This window comes from Equus quagga, chromosome 2, assembly GCF_021613505.1.
Source record: "Equus quagga isolate Etosha38 chromosome 2, UCLA_HA_Equagga_1.0, whole genome shotgun sequence".
NCBI lineage: Eukaryota > Metazoa > Chordata > Mammalia > Perissodactyla > Equidae > Equus > Equus quagga.
Window position 1 is genome coordinate 174,896,940 of NC_060268.1, and position 18,297 is coordinate 174,915,236.

The following is an 18,297-nucleotide window of genomic DNA, read 5'->3' on the forward strand; positions in this document are numbered from 1 at the left end:
ATTTAGCTTTGTAAGAATATGACAAACTTTTTCCATAATAACTACCATTTTACATTCCCACCAGCAACACATGAGAGATTCAGTTTCTCCATATCCTAGCCAGCATTTGGCATTTCTGACCTTAGCTGTTTGTAATTTTCAGTGTACAAATTTTGTACGTGTTTTGTTAGATTTATGTGTAGGTATTTCACTTCTTTTGGAGTGATTGTAAGTGATACTGTGGTTTTAATCTCGGTTTCCACGTTTGTTGCTATTATGTAGAAATACAATTGATTTTTGTGTGCTTCCACAAATTTTTAATTGAAATGAAATTCACCTCATATAGTTTGGATAGATGTGTGTGTGGATGTGAAAGAGAGAGAAAGAGGGAGAGAATGTGTGTATTTCATCCTGCTGGGTAAAGATGCAGATTCCAGGGAACCCCCAGACCTAATGAATCAGGAAATTTTAGGTTTTAATATTATAAGTAATCCAGATTGATGTCACTCATAGATGAATGTCTTATGGAAATTAATCCTCGGAAACAACTAAAGTTATTTATCACTTCTGAATTTTGCTTAATCAAATTATGACTCAGAATGGATGGCCCATTGGGCTGAGGCAAGGAAGTGGTTTTCTGATTTTAGCACTCGTGGCATCTGGACGAAACTTTACAGTGAAGAACAACAGCCAATAACATCAGACGACTTCCACAAGCCAAGCTGAGCAGATTTGGTAGTGCACTTCCCTCTGGGCAATCCGGCTGCCCAAAGCTGGTCAACAGGTTGTTTGGAACCTGGAGCCATGTCCTTCTGGCAGGCCGAGCAGCCTCTTCCCTCTTCTGGACCCTCGATCACTTGCCTTGATTTACCTGGCCCTGCCCTTGGCCTTAGGCTTTGAAGTACCATGCAGTCTGAAGCTGCTGGAGGCCTCAGCAGGGGTACACCTAGGGCTTCAGCCTCCTCTTCCCTCTTCCAGTTAAAATCCCATCCCCTTACGGCAATGGAGAGAAAAAGCAGGATGAAAGGAATCCATACTATGTTTGAATGGCTGACAGGCTTCTAATCTGTCCCCAGCCTCTTTATAGTAACAAAATAAAGGGTCTGCTCACAGCACATCTCTAAGATCTGCTGATGAGGAGACTAAGAGGCATCCATCGGTGTTTGCTTCCCCAGCCTCAACTGCTCCAACGAATATTTTGAAATCCTGGACGGCCCTCCATCCTCGGCAAAGTCCCTGGGGAAGACCTGCTCTGGTTCCTACCTCACCTACGCGTCCTCCTCCAGCTCAATGACCCTCGTGTACTTCCGAAGCTTCAACACTATAGGAAAAAACTTCGTTGCTTATTATTATTCTGCAACCAAAGGTAAGAATGGTGGTACAAGCAGGAACTCTGGAGCTGGACTGTCTGCCTGGGGACAGTTATAGTCCTGTCACTTACTCCAGGACCTTGAATAAGAGATTTGACCTCTCCATGCCTCAGTCCCTTCCCTGTACAATGGGGATAATAAGAGAACCTCACTTCCTAGGTTTGTTGTGAGAGTTCCCTGAAACGATGCAAGCAAAGCACTTACCACAGTGATGGCTCATCATAAATGCTCCATAATTGGCAGCTTCATCATGGGCTGCTTAGTTTCACGTAAACACGTCATCACAGTCAGGCCATTTCTGAAGGTATTCCGAGTCTAGTACCAGGTGAGTGTTTTAGGACCTACAGAAGAAGAAGGTGTGGTCCCAGCCTAAGAGGGGCTCGCGACAACCTAGAGGGAGTTCATGACGAACACATATGAAGCAATTAGAGGACAAATAGAATACAATAAATTAAGACAAACAAATAGAATATACTAGAATATACTAAATTAACACAGAGATGCATCTCAGCAGAAGATAGGAAAGAGAAAGCAATGTAGGCTGCACGTATTAAGGAAGACATAGAAGAAAACAGCCTTAGATTTGTCTTTAAATCTAGATGGGCTGTGGGTAGAGAAACAGGGAGAGGGTACAGCTGGTGAGAGAGCAGCGTGGGCACAGAGAGGGGATGGGTGAGGCGTGTGGTGAGAAGGCAGGCAGAAGCTAAGCCAAGTACTGCTCAGGAAACGCGTGTACTCGAGGTTGGGTAATGACAACAGCAGTGATCAAGATAACAGCTAACATTTACCGAATGCCTATTTTATGCCAGGCAACATTTTAACCACTTTTCATTTGCTATCTCTCTTTTTTTTTTTTAAAGATTTTATTTTATTTTCTCCCCAAAGCCCCCTGGTACATAATTGTGTATTTTTAGTTGTGGGTCCTTCTAGTTGTGGCACATGGGACACGGCTTCAGCATGGCTTGATGAGTGGTGCCGTGTCCACGTCCAGGATGCGCACCGCTGAAAGCCTAGGCCACCGCAGCGGATCGCATGAACTTAACCACTTGGCCATGGGGCCAGCCCCCATTTGTTATCTCTTTGATCCTCATGCAAACCCGTGGTTCTTCCCCTTTTACAGAAAACTGTAGGAGGACGAGGAAACTGAGGCTTGAGAGGTTCAGTAATTGTCCCGAGGTCACCCAGTGATGGATCCTACACTATTTACCACTAAGAGAAAAGAGGCTGAGCTCATGGACTGTTCTTCCAGCATCCACCTGTCCAAAATGCTGTTCAGAAGAGTCTCCTGGACTTTTAGCAAGCACAGGGGTGACTCATTGAGCAAGCTTGGGAAACATGCTGTAAAACACAGAGGAGATGCTCTAGGTCACAGAGCGGACCGGGGAAAGTCACTATAATTGTGGTTAAACCGTTGTCGATGATGGTTTCCTTGTGTTTGCAGAGGCAGTTTCACGGACCCCGAATCTAATCAGTGAGTCATGTTTACTGTTGCTATTTCGTCTTCATTCCTCCTTCATGTTTCTTCCTCTGTCCCCACTCCTGGTGCTGTTACCTCATAGCCTGATCTCTCTCATATGTGCTTCCAAATTTCCTGTATAAACCCACAATAGCTAAGAGATTCTGCCCTTACACTGTTTGCACAAGTATGATGCCCATTCACACTGGAACCAAGTTACACATATCAAGGATTAGGTCACTGTCTATTGATAGTTGTCAATTTGATTTCCTAATTCTTTGTTTTTATCAAGACAATGAAACACCCTTAGTCAGACTCTACATTCAAGGAAGGTTAACAACAGTTACACTAAAAGCAGAAGCCTACAGAAGAAACAGCTGTCTTCTCCTGAAGGACACTGACTGTGAACACACGTCAGCATAGAATGGCACAATTTAGGTGTCGTTATATTATGTTCCAATGACTGGGCAAAAGAGGGAATGTTATTTCTGTTGGATCCCACACAGCTGAGAAACAGCAAGACTCACATGCAAAAAGAGTTTGATGTGGAAGATCACTTAGCATCAAGATGACAGGAGAATGAATCCGCCAGAATTTTGGCTTTTTAGCCGAGACTGATCTCAGAATGGTGCTATCTTGACTTGCCCGAGTGCCCCCTTTTTATTTAAGGGTGTCTTATATCCACAGCAATCCTGACATCACCACCCAAGCTGGTAACAGCAAGACCAGGTAAGCCCCGGACTACGCCCATTCGTCCCCAGGTGTCCTTTCCTCTTTGTACCTGCACGTGTATCTATATTTGTACCTGCTTCACGGGCAGAAACTAGACCAACTGCGAGTGGATCATCTATCTGGATAGAGTCCAGTGGACTCTATCCAGACTTCTCAGGGCCACTCAAAGCTATTGGTGCCTAGCATCCTGGGGTGAGCAAAGCGCATTTTTCTGGAGTCTTTCAGAGTCATCAAACCCTGAGCAGCATACAGGTGCCTTGTAGCCGGGTCCTATCTTTCCTTTATATGGCCAGCCCTGACCACAGTTGATGTCACATCCGCATCACTAGTAGCCTTTTTCAAAGTGAGTCAAGTGTCAGAGCCATTACAGAGGCAGTGAGAGAGAAGAGCAGAGAAAAAAAGGAAAACAGTGAGCTTTGGAGTCAGGAGACCCGAGTTTACATCTGCTATTTACCAGATGTGGGGTTTAGGGTGGATCACTTGCTTCTCCAACTTTCAGTTTCCTCGTAGATAAAATAGGAATACCGATTCTCTTTTGTTTCCCTTCCTGGGTTGTTGTAAAGGTGAAGTGAACACAAATGCACATGAATGCACTGCACAAAATCACAAATCACCGTGCAAATTATTTGTAGTGTTTTTTGGCATTGAACCAAAACAGATTAGGATATACCTCTTGTGCAATAGATACTCAGTTAACGGACATTTTAGGCTAAATGTTATTTTGACAATCTTAATGACTTCTCAACTTTTGACTAGGAGGTTGACGAGCTGACTGACTCTTTTACCAAGATCTCCACGCCCAGTAGTAGTGTGGGGTGGGGAGCTCAACCAGCTCGGGAAAGGTGCAGCATCCCCAGAGGGCAACAGTCACCAAGTGTCTGTCTGCAGGGGACTGGCCGGAGCTGCAGCTGGTGGGCAGCTCAAGTCAGTGCTCAGGACGTGTGGAGGTCCTCCACCAGGGGGCCTGGGGCACCGTGTGCGATGACCTGTGGGACCTGAATGAAGCTGAGGTCGTGTGCCGACAGCTGGGGTGCGGTCGGGCCGTGTCCGCCCTTGGGAAGGCCTACTTTGGCCCAGGCTCTGGAGACATCTTCCTGGACAACCTCCAGTGCTCTGGGGTGGAGCGCTACCTGGGCCAGTGTGCCCACTCAGGCTGGTCAGAACACAACTGCGGCCACCACGAGGATGCCGGTGTTATCTGCTCAGGTACCCTCTTCTCTTTCAGACAATCACTGTCAGTCTCAAAGTGCTTCAAGACCCCCTGCTAGCACTCAGAATCAGCCACGCAGACAGGACCCTCAAACATGTAGCCTTTGAGTTTTGCTTTCTCTCTTCTAACTTGATTAAATATATAAGATTTTAACTGCTGGCCTCCCAGAATAAAACTTTCTAATTTTCTAATTTGGTAGAAAGAATTACCAAAGGTATGTGTGCTTTACTGAATGCAGACATACGTAAAGGACACGTTTCCTTATGGAAATTTTTAAGGAGTTTATCCAAAGGTCTCTCATTCAAAGAGGCAGCGGATGTCGTAAAGCTAGAGAGACTCGGAGCTGGGCAGCCCCGAGATCTCAGGGCCACTGCTGACACTCAGGCTGCATTTGGGCAGCAGGTAAACTGTCGGAGCCTCCGTTTCTTCATCTGTAAAATTAGGAGCTAATTGCTTTCTCGCAGGATTGCCGGAAGGATTCAAGCTGTCTTTTGTAAAGCACTCGCACAGCACCTGACAAAGGGGCTGCCTATTTCGTAATTTTTACGACCATCTTCCTCACTCAATCACAACACCAAGGAAACCAGTGAATTAAAATGGCTAGTTTTAATTGCCTTGTGACAATTTTTTAGAATACTTTGGATTTACTCAAATGTAAACGATAAGCTGGGAGTAAGTTAGTCACCTCTGGAATGTCTATTAATAACCTTTGCGGTAATGAGATGCCTTTTGATAAACTCTCAGCTGTAATGCCCGGTGTGACTTGAATCAGCAACTCCAACTCGAAGTGGCGCTTGTTACGTAGAGGTGCCCGCGGGAGAGGCAGCTCCATTGTACCCCAGCACCTGCTACCTGTGATTCTTAATTTGAGGCACATGTTTAAAAGTATCGTCTTGTTCATTGTGCATTCATTTGTCCATCTGTTTGCTTTGTAGTGTCTTGTTACACACAGCATGTCTAGCCTAGTTACAGCCTCATGGGCTGCACCTTATTCCCAAATTTCGATATTCTGGAGGATGATCATGTAAATCCAAGGTGCCCCCGAAGTGAAACTCATCTGCTGCAAAATCATAGTTTAAGTCACATCCCAAATTCTGGATGAATTCATTCCATAGATGAATCTAGATCTCCCAGTCCCATGTTGTTTGAAGGGGCTGACTTTTCCCATACCAGGTTAATGAACACTTATAAAGATGCAGTTAAAATCTTTGTCTTCAGATATTTAAGTCAGGATTTTGGGAAAAGACTGACATGTTTATTTTCTATATAAACAGATGCTGACGAGTCACTTATTAACAGTCCGGGTAGGTGACACTTTTTTTGATGGAACTTAAATATCAGCTGTTCTTGATTTTTCCTTGAGCTATTTATTCTTCCAGCTCTAAGTTCACTCTCTGTCTAATCTGCAAAGATTTTCATACTATTGAGATGCCATTCAAAAGTCTCATTTGGAATTGTTACTTTTGATTTTCCTATGTGTAATGATGGCTGTGTGTGTGTTAGCGATACATGCAGGAGTGAAGTGGCATTTCAGGATCTTTTTGTACATTCTTTGTCTTCTGACTCAAAGGCCTTTCCCCAGCTCCTCCCCTCACCAGCTCCTTCTCACTGTTTTAAGAGAAGCCTTCCCAGGCCCCTGTTCTCTGCTAGTCTTCAGAACGTCCTGTTCTTCCCCTTCATGACATTTATCATGTGGAATAGTGCACTGTACATTGGACTCTACATTGGACTAATAGACTTTAGGCTCCCTGAGGGCAGGATCTGGATCTCTTGATTGACAGTTGCGTCATAAATGCCTAACAGGGAAGGCAACAAGTAAATGCTGTTGAAGTGAAATTGAACTGGCTGAAGACCCCACAATCTGCAGCTCAGGAACACATGGGAAATGTGAGGGACAGGCCCCAAGGCTCAAGACAGGGCATGGCCCCCCCCATCCCCATAGTCCTGCTGGCCTCTGAGATCTGATGCTGGTGGACCCCAGGTAGGTCTCGTGGGGACTCACATACCCCATCTCTATGTGCAGGAAACTGGCCAGAGCTGCGGCTGGTGGGCAGCTCAGATCAATGCTCAGGACGTGTGGAGGTCCTCCACCAGGGGGCCTGGGGCACCGTGTGCGATGACCTGTGGGACCTGAATGAAGCTGAGGTCGTGTGCCGACAGCTGGGGTGCGGTCGGGCCGTGTCCGCCCTTGGGAAGGCCTACTTTGGCCCAGGCTCTGGAGACATCTTCCTGGACAACCTCCAGTGCTCTGGGGTGGAGCGCTACCTGGGCCAGTGTGCCCACTCAGGCTGGTCAGAACACAACTGCGGCCACCACGAGGATGCTGGCGTCATCTGCTCAGGTATCTTCTCCCCTCTCAGGCAATAATTTCTCATGTTGTGGTTGAAGACATTTTGAAACTATGCATCCCAGATGGAAGTTTTATCCATCCATTCATCTCTTCATTCTTTCATCAAACAATCCTTGAGCATCTACTCTGCACCAGGCTCTGTGCTCAGGCACATGCCCTGCCATGGGCAACTCCAGGTTGTACACGAGAGGTCTTGAATGTTAGTGTGCACCAATACCCCCTGGGGCATTGCAGTACAGAGTCCAGGGCCCCGCCCTCAGAGATTATGACTAACTAGATTTGGGGAAGGGCTCTGGGATCTGCCTTTCAACAAGTGGTCCAGGAGATTCAGCATAAGAGTGGCCACGGGTAATCCAGCCCTGACTGTTGTGGGGCAGTTGACCCTGTTGGGGGGCAGTGGCCCTGCCCCCTGAGGCCAAGGACTCAGCCAGAGGAGGGCTGGAGTTGCCCAGGAGGCAGTTCTGGTGCTCTGGGTTCCGTGTCCAGAAAGGCCGTGGTCTTCTCCCCTTCATCCCCCATTCACACTCTGTTACCCTACCTCCTCTAAACTTTGGATTCACTAAAGATAGTGACCTATTGCCTTTCTTTATAATTCAGATGCAGAAGGCCTGCCTCCTCCCATACCTCCAGGTATGTCCATATTTTTTATAGTCCAGGCAACTTTCTAACAATAATAATGATAGTAATACTAGCATCAAATACATATAAATGCCAAGAATCAGGCACTGTTCTGAGCCCTTGGTGTAGATAACTCATTTAATCCCTACAATAACCCCTTGAGGCAAGTACTTTTCCAGAGAGGTAAACTGAGACTTAGAAAGCTAGTAATGTACCCAGGGCTGGCCAGTGGGTTTGAATCCAAGCTGTTGATGCTCTTGGCCACTTTGCTTTTGAATGCACATGGCTGTCCTCACACAGCCTCAGACAACACCCAGAAGTCACAAGTCATTGGCAGAAGTCTCTCTCAGACAATTGCCTGGAGAAGAACTTGATATCTTCTGGACATTTCTGGGGAAAGGCTAGCTTTACGTGTTGGGGGATGAGTGAGGGGGCAGTGCTGTCTAAAGTTAAAGGGCCATGGTTGGGGTCCAGGGCAGTGGATATTCAAATGAAGGCTCATCTATTGTTTTCTCATTTTATGTAACTCAGCTAAGCTGAAAATTACATGGATGATTGGGAAATGAGGAAGACCACGTTGAGTGAAAGGAGCCATTCTGGTTACCTATTGCTACTCTAAAATGTAGTGGTTTAAAACAACAACCATTTAGTTATATGTCACGGTTTTGTGAGTCGGGAATTTAGGGAGGGCTCTGCTCAGAGATTCTTCTGCTCCACATAGGACTGACCAGGGTCAGTCAGTGGTGTTCACCTAGTGGCTGGTCTGGAGAGTGCAGAACAACTGCACTCATATGCCTAGAGCCTTGGTGGGGACAGTTGGAAGGATGGGCTCAGCCAGGGCCCTCATTCTTTGCAGGGGCTCTCAGGGCCTCTTCACATGGTCTCTCCAGCAGGAGAGTCAGACTTCTTACAAGGTGGCTCAGGGTGCCACTAGCAAACCAGTGACAGGAAGTGGAAGCTGCATCTCTTAAGGCACAGTGTCACTTCCACCATATTCTGTTGATCAAAGCGGTCACAGAGCTCACGCAGGGTCAAGGGAAGGGACCTAGACCCCACCTCGTGACAGGAGGCACATCCAAGAATTTGTGGCCTTCTTTAATCTGCCACAGGACTGTCGAGAATATTCACTGAGCACCTTCAGACTTTTCTCAGTTCACACTAAGTACATTGACATTTCTAAGAAAACCCTGTTCATTTCACTAACTTGTAGGCAAGACTAAGTATTTTTCTCCTGTATGTCATCGTTATCTCCCGTTTTTTTTCCCTTCTAGGTCTTTCTACAGCTTTTCAGGATCATATAACAGGTAGTCACTTGTTTTAAATCAAAATGGTAACTCCATGCAAGAGAACCATCATAGTAGATGTTGGGCGGTGTGCCCAGGATGTGGCACAAAGGGAGTGGCACAGCGTGGGTGTGAAGCTGCTTCTCTGCTGCCCATGCCAGTCCTGTCACGACTCCTTCTGTGAGAAGGCCAGGGCAGTCAGGGGCTCAGTCAGAGGAGCCCCTCAGTCCTCACCACAGCATTGCCAATGGGCATGGCACTTGTATTTCTAATGCCTGTAAATAATCACTTTTTTAACCAAAGGAGCAGGCTGGGAAGGGAGCATGTGGATCTGCCCAGGGCTGAGTAGACAGGAGAGTGACAAGAGACTCGAAGAGAGTGTGGCAGTCCATCTGGCCATACTCAGCCTGCCTTCTCTGGGTACGGTCCAATAGTGGACACCAGGATGGGCACCAGTCCATCATCCCCTGCCACATGTAGAGTTTTCAGGAATTCCGACTCCCTGGGGTTTCGGTGTCAGTGTGACCCGGTCCAGTTATTGTAACCTTAAAACGCAATCAACAATAGAGCAATGGGATGACTGGGCACTTCACCACTTCCCACCATCCGTCACAGGAATGACCAGGAATCTGTGGGATTCTCGGAGGATTACAAGTTGGTCAGGGGAGAACAGAAAGAAGAAAATTAAGCAACTTCATAATTTAGTGACAAGATCAACAAAGCATATTGTGTTTTCAAATTTCCTCTAAAATAATCCTCTAAGTTTTCTGCTTTTTTGTGTAGCATGCTGCTTTAAATATATATGTCTGTGTGTAAATGTATATCTATTTATATTAATATGACAACTCATATGGAAGAATTAGACTTCATGTGTTTTACTCTTACAGATACAAAAATCTGTAAATTCCAATCTCAGTAGATACTGAGTTAAAGGAAACACAATCTACCCAGAAAAAGTGATGAAAAAGTACTTAAAGGGAAGTCCCAGTCATGACCTCCAGAACAGTTCCCAGCGTCCCCTTTCCCTTTGCTCCAATTCGTCAGACCCCAGAGTTGTTCTAGAACCTCTTGTTCCCAAACCTCTTCAGACTCGCCTCTTCCGCCGGCAAGTACAGCTTCTGTCTCTCCGGCTCTCCTGCCTGATCTCTCATGTAGATCTACTCTGCCTCTCGCCCAGCAGGCAAGAATCCTTCCACTTTAGAAAGAGGGAGGAAATGGTAAGTAGACAGGACAAATACAATATTTTCTTTATCAGATGGTAGGGAGAGAGGGAAAGGCAGGGAACTCTCGCACATTAGTACTTTTTGACCCATCAGAATTAGATTGAATGGACTCTCCTTCCCAGGAGACATTTAAGCTAAAGATCTATTCAGACAGCCCTGTGTACCCACCCATGGGGACTGCTGCCTGACTCCACCAGGCCACTAGGAGTGAGCTGGTCATCACTGGGATCACACAGTGACACCATGCGGACACATCCTGACATCCTTTTTCCTGTTGTTTAGGAGGAAGTAACTCTTGTGGAGGGGTCATTTCTAGTCTCTCCGGCTCATTTTCCAGTCCGCTGTATCCAGAAAATTACCCAACAGACATCCAGTGTGTTTGGGAGATCCATGTGGATAAAAAATTCCGCATAGAACTCATGATCCCAAGTTTGAAGTAAGAAAACAAGTTTTTAAGAGAAGTTTCTGTCTAAATAAGAATATTGGTTTGTGAAATCATAATAAAGATACTTCTTTTAGTGGGAAACATTTAGGGGTAAAACCAAAGAACACAAAATTCTTTCCAAGTTGAAGCTCAGGTTAATTTTGTAGTGCTATCCAATGAGTTACTTCTAGCTTGAAAAATTCAATGACTGGCTTATTGACATATTTGACTTAGCCTTATTTTGGTCATTTTTCTTTTGATTTTTTTCTAAAAATATCACAAAAATCCTCCTTACCAACTTTGCCCTTGTTGTACACTAGGTACCAATATTTACCCTCTTAGACTTTCTTTTTCCTTTATTTAAATTTTAAACAAATACCAAAAGGCTTTCCGCGCATACACATTAGCCAATTACTCCAGCCTTGGGCCCTGCATCTTCTAAATGTTGCCTCAAAGTCAAAGGAGACCATAGAGCCATTGCCTCATATTTGACATGATGAGAATAGATTTTCCAAAGTCACTGCCTTTTTTTATCTCCATGGCATAAAATAACAGCTGACATTTTTTAGTGCTGCAGTGTGCCCAGGCTCAGGACTGCCCTTTGTATGCTTTGTCATATTGCAGTGTCACTACAGCCCTAAGATAGATGTCCTTGTCATCCCCATTAGAAATGAGGAAATCAAGACTCAAAGAAGTCGACTGACTTGCCAAAGGCTAGCTCTCCTAGGTCTACCTTATGTCTACGTCTTTTAAAGACCCAGCTCTTCACCCATACTTAATTCTGTAAGCAGAGTCTACGCAAAGCCCTTCTTCTTTTTGGATATGACACACAGCATGGTACAAACACAGCAATACTGTGAAATGCTATGAAAATCTACCTTTAGCATGCATGGAATGCATTGTCCGTGGAGTCAGACATGCCCTATGCCAAAGAATATTTTAGAAATATGTTATCTTTGTTGACAAAAACCATAAGGACACAGATAGCCCACAAAAGTGAGAAACTTGAACCCACACCTCCAAAGTCTATTGTGTTGTCAGTTGTCTATTCCTTCAAATTCTCCTCATACACATTCCTTGTGAATAACTGCCAAAGGGCAAATACTCTCCTATATGTGACATTATTTTTATTTTAAAATCAAGTTTTTTCTCCCCAAAAATTTGGGTAGGGAAATGTTGTGAAATATAGAGGTAGGAAAATCTGCCTGTGATGTTGATTACATGCTGATCATTGAGGTGATTTGACTGTTAAGAATTTATTTGAAGTGTACATTAGCATTTTCTAATGTTCCATATAGGTTGTGATTGGCCAAAACCATTATGATTTTAAAGTTTCTCTTACTGTTATAACAATAAGCCTCGTATATTCCCCTGGAAAAGAAGATAAGAGTTTCAATAATAAGGCATCTAAAAAAATTAATTGATATTTTATATATTAATATACAATTTAAAATATAATCCAAATACTCAATTCTATGATTGCCATACTTTCTAAGCTTTAGGATCTAGGAAATTCTAACCTGCTGCTGACCCTTCACTTTGATTCCCCCAGACTGGAAGATGTCCTTGGATGCCCGTATGACTCAGTTGAAATCTTTGATGGCCCCAGGATTGCCTCGCTCTCCATGGGGAAGTTCTGTGCGTCAGCAGTTGTGATGTTTTTCTCCTCTTCAGACATCATGACAGTGGTGTTTCGAAGTGACTCTATGATCACCAATACTGGCTTTTATGCTCTATTCAATGCGATTCCACAGGGTGAAAGAGAGTCAGGTAGGAAGCTTCCAGTAGGTTTTTGGTCTTTAAAAGACAGAACAGTTTCTAATTTGAGGGACCCCCTTATTAGCAGAGGCCTGGGATTCAGTTTTAAAATCCCCCCACGCTTGGCCCCATAAGCCCTGCTTCATGGCTGCTAGATTTTCCCACTAAGAAGCCCACGTGGACGATTGAAATAAGGCAGTGATTTGCAGCCTGTACGTAAGCGGGCAGGCTGCTCCTCTCCATAGCTCCTTTGTCGTTACCCTCCGTTGGGAACTGTCCAGAGTGCTGAAATCTAGAAGCCAAACTTTCCTAAAGAATGCACTTTCCTCTACCGGCCGGCCCACTTAATACCTTGCATGCATTGGACTCTAGACTCACACCCCAATGAGAGGATTGGGGACCCCGTCAGCCATGGCCCTGTAGGCAGTCATTCCAGAGCCAGGTCCAATTTTGCACCCAGCAAGCATACTACCTGCTGATTGTAGGGCATCTGATAATCAGGGGCCCTTGCTGAAGCCCCAGTGAAGCTTTCAGGTCACCAAGGAAACCAGGTAGTAAGTCTCTGGCTTCAGTTTGAGGTGAGGGGGTGGGGGTATTTGTTTCTGAGTAATGGAATTCCTTATATATTTGACCCTGAAAGGCATGTTTGAGATCTTGCCCTGGGGAGGCTAAGTAAGGTCCAGCATTAGAAATCCAGACCATTAATTGACTCAAGATCATCATTCACTCACCCAATAATATTTACTGAGGTCCTACTATGTGCCAGACCCAGTTATAAGTGTGGAGACACAGCAAGCTGTATGGCGCCCTTGTCTCCTGGAGTTGATAGTAGGGTGGACATGGGGGAGAGAGGGAGAATCAAGACACAGAAACAAGTAAATAAACAAGATGGTTTTGGGCAGTGATAATGGCTGGGAATACAGAGCAGGTAGAATAGAAGAGAGTGCCTGAGGTGGATGAGGTGCTGCTGTGGATTGAGTGGGAATGGACGGCCTTGCTCAGGAGGTGACATGTGATGAATGACAATGAAGGGACATTCCAGACAGAATAGCAAATGCAAAGGCTCTCAGGGAGAAAAAAGTTGGACATTTTGGAGAAATAGAAAGAAGGCGAGTGTGGCAAAGCCTGTGGATACAGTATAGGAAAGCTGTCCCTAGGGTGTCTCCAGGAGACAGCAGGTAATTCCAGCTGTCCACAGCCTGTCAGCCCAGAAATAGCCATCTCCATTGGGCTTTATGAAGTCATAGACACTCTAGTGGCCCACATGCCTTCAGGGGATTAAATCTACACTTATCCAAGCACTTATCCAAGACATATCCATAAAAGCCACTGGGAACCCATTTCCCCAGGAACCCAGAATTGTGGCACAGAGAACCACATGGCAAGATCTGCAGGAACCATACTGTGCTGGGAGCTGAGCACTGTGCTTTATATTCACATTCTCATCAAATCTTCACCACAGCCCTCTGAGATACAGGCTGCTTAGAGTCCCCACTTTACAGATGAGGAAACTGAGGCCAAGGGAGATGAAGTAACTTGTCAAAGGTTGCACAACTAGGAAGCAGTAGAACTGGGGTTTAAACCCACCTTTATCTCACTCTTAAGCCCTTAACTCTAACCTATTATGGAATCAAGACATCCTTAAGGTTTTGCTCTTGCATTTATTTGCTTTAGCCACAAACGTGGGAGCTAGAAATCCTTCCTATTTCAAACTTCCCCAACTCAAAAATAAAATCTTCCTCTATTTAGAAAATGCACCAGAGCTGCGGCTGGTGGGCGGTTCCGGACGGTGCTCAGGACGCCTAGAGGTCCTCCACCAGGGGACCTGGGGCACTGTGTGCGATGACCTGTGGGACCTGAAAGAAGCTGAGGTGGTGTGCCGACAGCTGGGGTGTGGACAGGCCATTGCTGCCCCTGGAAGGGGCCACTTTGGCCCAGGCTCTGGAGACATCCTTTTGGACAACATTCAGTGTTCAGGAAGCGAGAACCACCTTGGCCAGTGCCCTAGCTCTGGCTGGTCAGACCACAATTGTGGCCACCATGAGGATGCTGGTGTCATCTGCTCAGGTAACCTCTCCTTTTATGGCAGCTTCTCTCTGATCTTTCAGCCAGCAGCTTCTTAGTGATGGATGGAGGGCATGCACAGAACAGAGCCAGGGAAGCTAAGGACGGTGGCCTGACAGATGAGAGTCCCTTCAGCCAGGTTGACAGTGAACCCTGAGGGCCTGACTCCTTTCTGAAGACACACACACAATTGGTGGGTCCTGTTCTCTGCAACTTTCCCAGGTCTGAAACTGCTTTTCTAGAATTTAAACATGCTCTTTTTCTTGTGTGATACGAAGCCTGCCTGCTTGAGAACTGCCCGCACTAGAAAACCACCACTTCTTTGTCTTCATAGAACTTAATTTAGATTTCCTAAATTTGCCCCTTTTTTCATGCATACAGATGCTGGAGACTGGGCTCCAGACGTGACCCCTGCTCCCTCAGGTAGGTCCAACACTATGAATTTCTAGTATCTCTTCAAAGTGAATAAGAAGTCTAATCTCTGTCCTGACCTAGACACTGATGGACAGTGATCTACATGCTGGAATCACCTAGACAGCTCTTAAAATTCCTGATGCCCAGGCTGCACCCCAGACCAGTCACATCAGAATCTCTGGGGTCATACCCAGTCATCAGTCATACTTAAAGCTTCCCGTGTGATTCCAAAATGCAGCCAAGGTTAAGAACCAGTGACTTGGACAATGAGCTAAAAACCACATTTCCCAAATGAAATGACATCCAAAACTCTCCTCTCTGGATGGCAAAGCAAGGAAGGGCAGGAGGGGAAAGAAGGAGGCAGCTTCCATCACAGTGGCTAAGAAGGGGGTCAATACGGAGAGGAGAGAAAGTGGAAAGGTTTGCCTCTCGGGAATGTAGATTGGAAAGTGAAAGCATGCAAGAAAACAAAGGTGCACTGAATGCCAAACTCTCCCAGTGGGTCAAGAGCAGACTGGAGATGAGAAGTGAAGCCATGTGGGGCTTTTTTGTGGGCCTCCTGGCTTAGCCAACACAGCAGGAGTAGAGAAAGGGTAGACCTCCTCCTGGTAATCTACTCAAAGTCGATGTGTGGCAGTCACCTCCTAGACTCAAGATTCCAGCTACATCAGGGCATGTGTGGTCCTGCCTCCTGCAGCTGCCTGCCTCTCCAGGACAGGTTCTCAGCAGCCACTGCCCTGCCCGCTAGCACCCTGGGCCCCTCCCAGCCTCTTCTCCAACCCTGACTGGTGACTGCTGCCACTCTCTGCCCTCAGTGGGGTCCTGGGTAAGGGGAAGGTCAAGATCAGGTTAGCCTTGTGGTGTTTCAGGGCCAGGTAAGGTGGCTAGCATCTGCCTCTACAATGGGCTGGCACTGCCATGATGCATTTGGAAGCACACTTGGTAGGGACCTCTTACCTTCTCCAATCCAGGTCCCACAGGCATCCTAGGTGGAGGTTGCCATCTCTTGTAGGCAGCCCATGTGGTGTGGGTTGTGAGGTGGACCTGTGGGAGGAAGAGATTGATTTCCCCACCACTGGCTGAGACCTCACATTTTCATTTTGCACTGAGAAACACAAATTATGCAGCAGCCCTGGAGAGGAGGCAGGGCCCACAGAACACTTTCTCAGGGACTGGCAAGCAGGGAAGTTCCCTTTGATTCCTGCTGGCCTTTCCTCTTCTTGCCCAATGAGGACTCTCTCCTAGCCTGGGGACAGGAGGAGGGAGGGCATGGCTTTGGGTCCTCAGAGAGCTCTGGGCCCAAGCCTTCTTGCAGCCTAGGGTTTCAAACCTCAGAAGCTTTTCTATTTTTTCTCTCTGATATAATATCCCTTTCCTGAGGCAGAAATGCATGGCTAACTAGAAAAGAGAACGGGTCATGGAATAAACGGAATTCGGGGTTGGGGTGCAGGGGAATGGAACCATTTTTGTCTAAATAGTATCCAACTGGAAGCAAACCTCTTTGTGATAGAACACTATACACCTGCCTGGACACACACAAAATAAGGCCTTTGGCGTTTAATTCGTTGAGAAAAATGTTATATATCAAACATTTTATCACAGGAAAAATGCTTCTGAGACACTTTAGTTTAGAAAAAATTTGTTCTCCTGCTATCCAACACTCTTTCTGAAGAAGGACTCAGAAGGACAGCTCTTCATCTTGCAGCAGCACTGCCTGAGGAGAAAGACAATGGGGATAAAGGAATTCTCATATGCATCTGACCCATTTCCTTCAAACTCCTTCCTCGCTAAACAGTGAGAGTAAAACTCCAACAAGTTCCAGCTTTCCAGTGAGCAGGCTTTCTGGACCTGCCCAGCCCTTGGCCTGCCATGCAGTGGGACTAAGGATACATCCAGAATATAGACATATATGCTACACCGAAATCCAAGCCAAAAGGACGCGCGAAAGGAGGAAGAAAGGACCTGCACACATGTCGGAGATCCCCTCTGAGCCCTGTCTTACTTCAACGGAGTGCTGCCCAACCGACCTTTCCCACCACGGGTCTTAGCTTTCCAGATTTTGTCCTGCATTTTGGCACTTGATAAATTTCTGCAGACATAGTGGCATGCTCATAAGCCCAGTAGTGTTACTGTGGGCGATGCCTCAAGACTCACCAACCTCAGGACAGCCCTTGGGTTAGTGGACCCTAGCACATAAGAGAAAACAAGTCATGTAACTGTGTTTTCTCTGTGATTTTTCTGGTGAATCACTGAAAGAAGGAGAGAGGCTGCATCCCAGATCAGGGAGAAAAAAGAAGTGAGCGTCTCCACTCCATGTATTAAGACTCAAAGTAGTCACAGGCTTATTCATTTGTACTCAAGTATAAGGGATTTTATGGTGTTAAGCTCTTTCATGATTTTCTTCTGTTTTGACTTTTGCAGCTGCCACTCCTCAAGCCCCTATGCCACAAGGTAACTCTCTTTCATTGAAAGTATGACCTGTCAAGGACTGAACCTCTTTGATAATTCGTAAAAGCAGAATAGATGTCTGTCTGTCCTAGCTGCCATGAGGGGAAGGAATTGGTGGGATGGAGTCCTCACAAGTGGATGGATCATCTACATCTGAATTGAGCTGGTTTGTATGACAGGAAGTTGGGGAGAGCATTAATGAAGCATCAGCTGGACACCCCACACCTGCTACATACATGTCCAATCCCATTGCCAGTCTCACCTACGATTTTAGAGTCCTGCCTGCCAGTCATACATCTTTCCCCCTCCTTCGTTCCCTCTCAGGGATACAATCACATGCCAGCCAAGCACGGCTACATCTAATACCAGCATGATTCCTTCCCATTTTGAGATTTGCTGTTGAGCTTGGTGGAATTCTGGATTCTACACCTGGGAAAATTGAGAAAATGCAAGGCGCATGTCTGAAGAAGCCAAACGTAGGTCTCTTGTCTGCTTTTACAGGAGGAAGTAACTCTTGTGGGGGAGTAATTTCAAGCCTCTCGGGCTCCTTCTCCAGTCCTTGGTATCCAGCAAACTACCCCACCAACGTGGAGTGTGTCTGGGTCATACAAGTGGCTGAGAAGTTCCACATAAAACTGATGATCCCAAGCCTGAAGTAAGCAGCTTTTCCCTTCTCTACTTCAAAGGCCAGATTCAATTGGAAGCCATGCTTTCCTCAAAGAGATGGCCTTTCTGTGTGTCTTAGTCTGTTCGGCAGCTATAACAAAAATATCATAAACTGTAGCTCAATAAACAACAGAAATTTATTTCTCACAGTTGTGAGGCTGGAAAGTCCAAGATCAATACACCAGCAGGTTCAATATCTGGTGGGGACCTGCTTCCTGTTCACAGATGGCCATCTTTTCACTATGATCTCACATGGATGAAGGGAAAAGGGAGCTTTCTCAGCCCTTTTTATAAGAGCATTA

The 18,297-nt window shown here is 46.0% G+C and overlaps 1 protein-coding gene across 45 annotated transcripts in view; it reads left to right on the forward strand.

Moving 5' to 3' along the window:
* Positions 1-18,297, forward strand: part of LOC124235350 (deleted in malignant brain tumors 1 protein-like) — a 116,741-nt gene that overhangs the window by 58,884 nt on the left and 39,560 nt on the right. For 43 of the 45 annotated variants that reach the window (XM_046653116.1, XM_046653124.1, XM_046653126.1 and 40 more), the window contains 14 exons: positions 1,155-1,345; positions 2,791-2,820; positions 3,493-3,534; positions 4,426-4,743; positions 6,022-6,051; positions 6,771-7,088; positions 7,695-7,727; positions 8,987-9,019; positions 10,504-10,657; positions 12,198-12,415; positions 14,153-14,470; positions 14,849-14,890; positions 17,303-17,332; positions 17,831-17,984. In XM_046653116.1, coding sequence (XP_046509072.1) covers positions 1,155-1,345; positions 2,791-2,820; positions 3,493-3,534; positions 4,426-4,743; positions 6,022-6,051; positions 6,771-7,088; positions 7,695-7,727; positions 8,987-9,019; positions 10,504-10,657; positions 12,198-12,415; positions 14,153-14,470; positions 14,849-14,890; positions 17,303-17,332; positions 17,831-17,984 — 1,911 coding nt within the window. The remainder of the gene's footprint in view (positions 1-1,154; positions 1,346-2,790; positions 2,821-3,492; positions 3,535-4,425; positions 4,744-6,021; positions 6,052-6,770; positions 7,089-7,694; positions 7,728-8,986; positions 9,020-10,503; positions 10,658-12,197; positions 12,416-14,152; positions 14,471-14,848; positions 14,891-17,302; positions 17,333-17,830; positions 17,985-18,297) is intronic. The other 2 variants (XM_046653121.1, XM_046653129.1) reach the window with 2 other exon arrangements.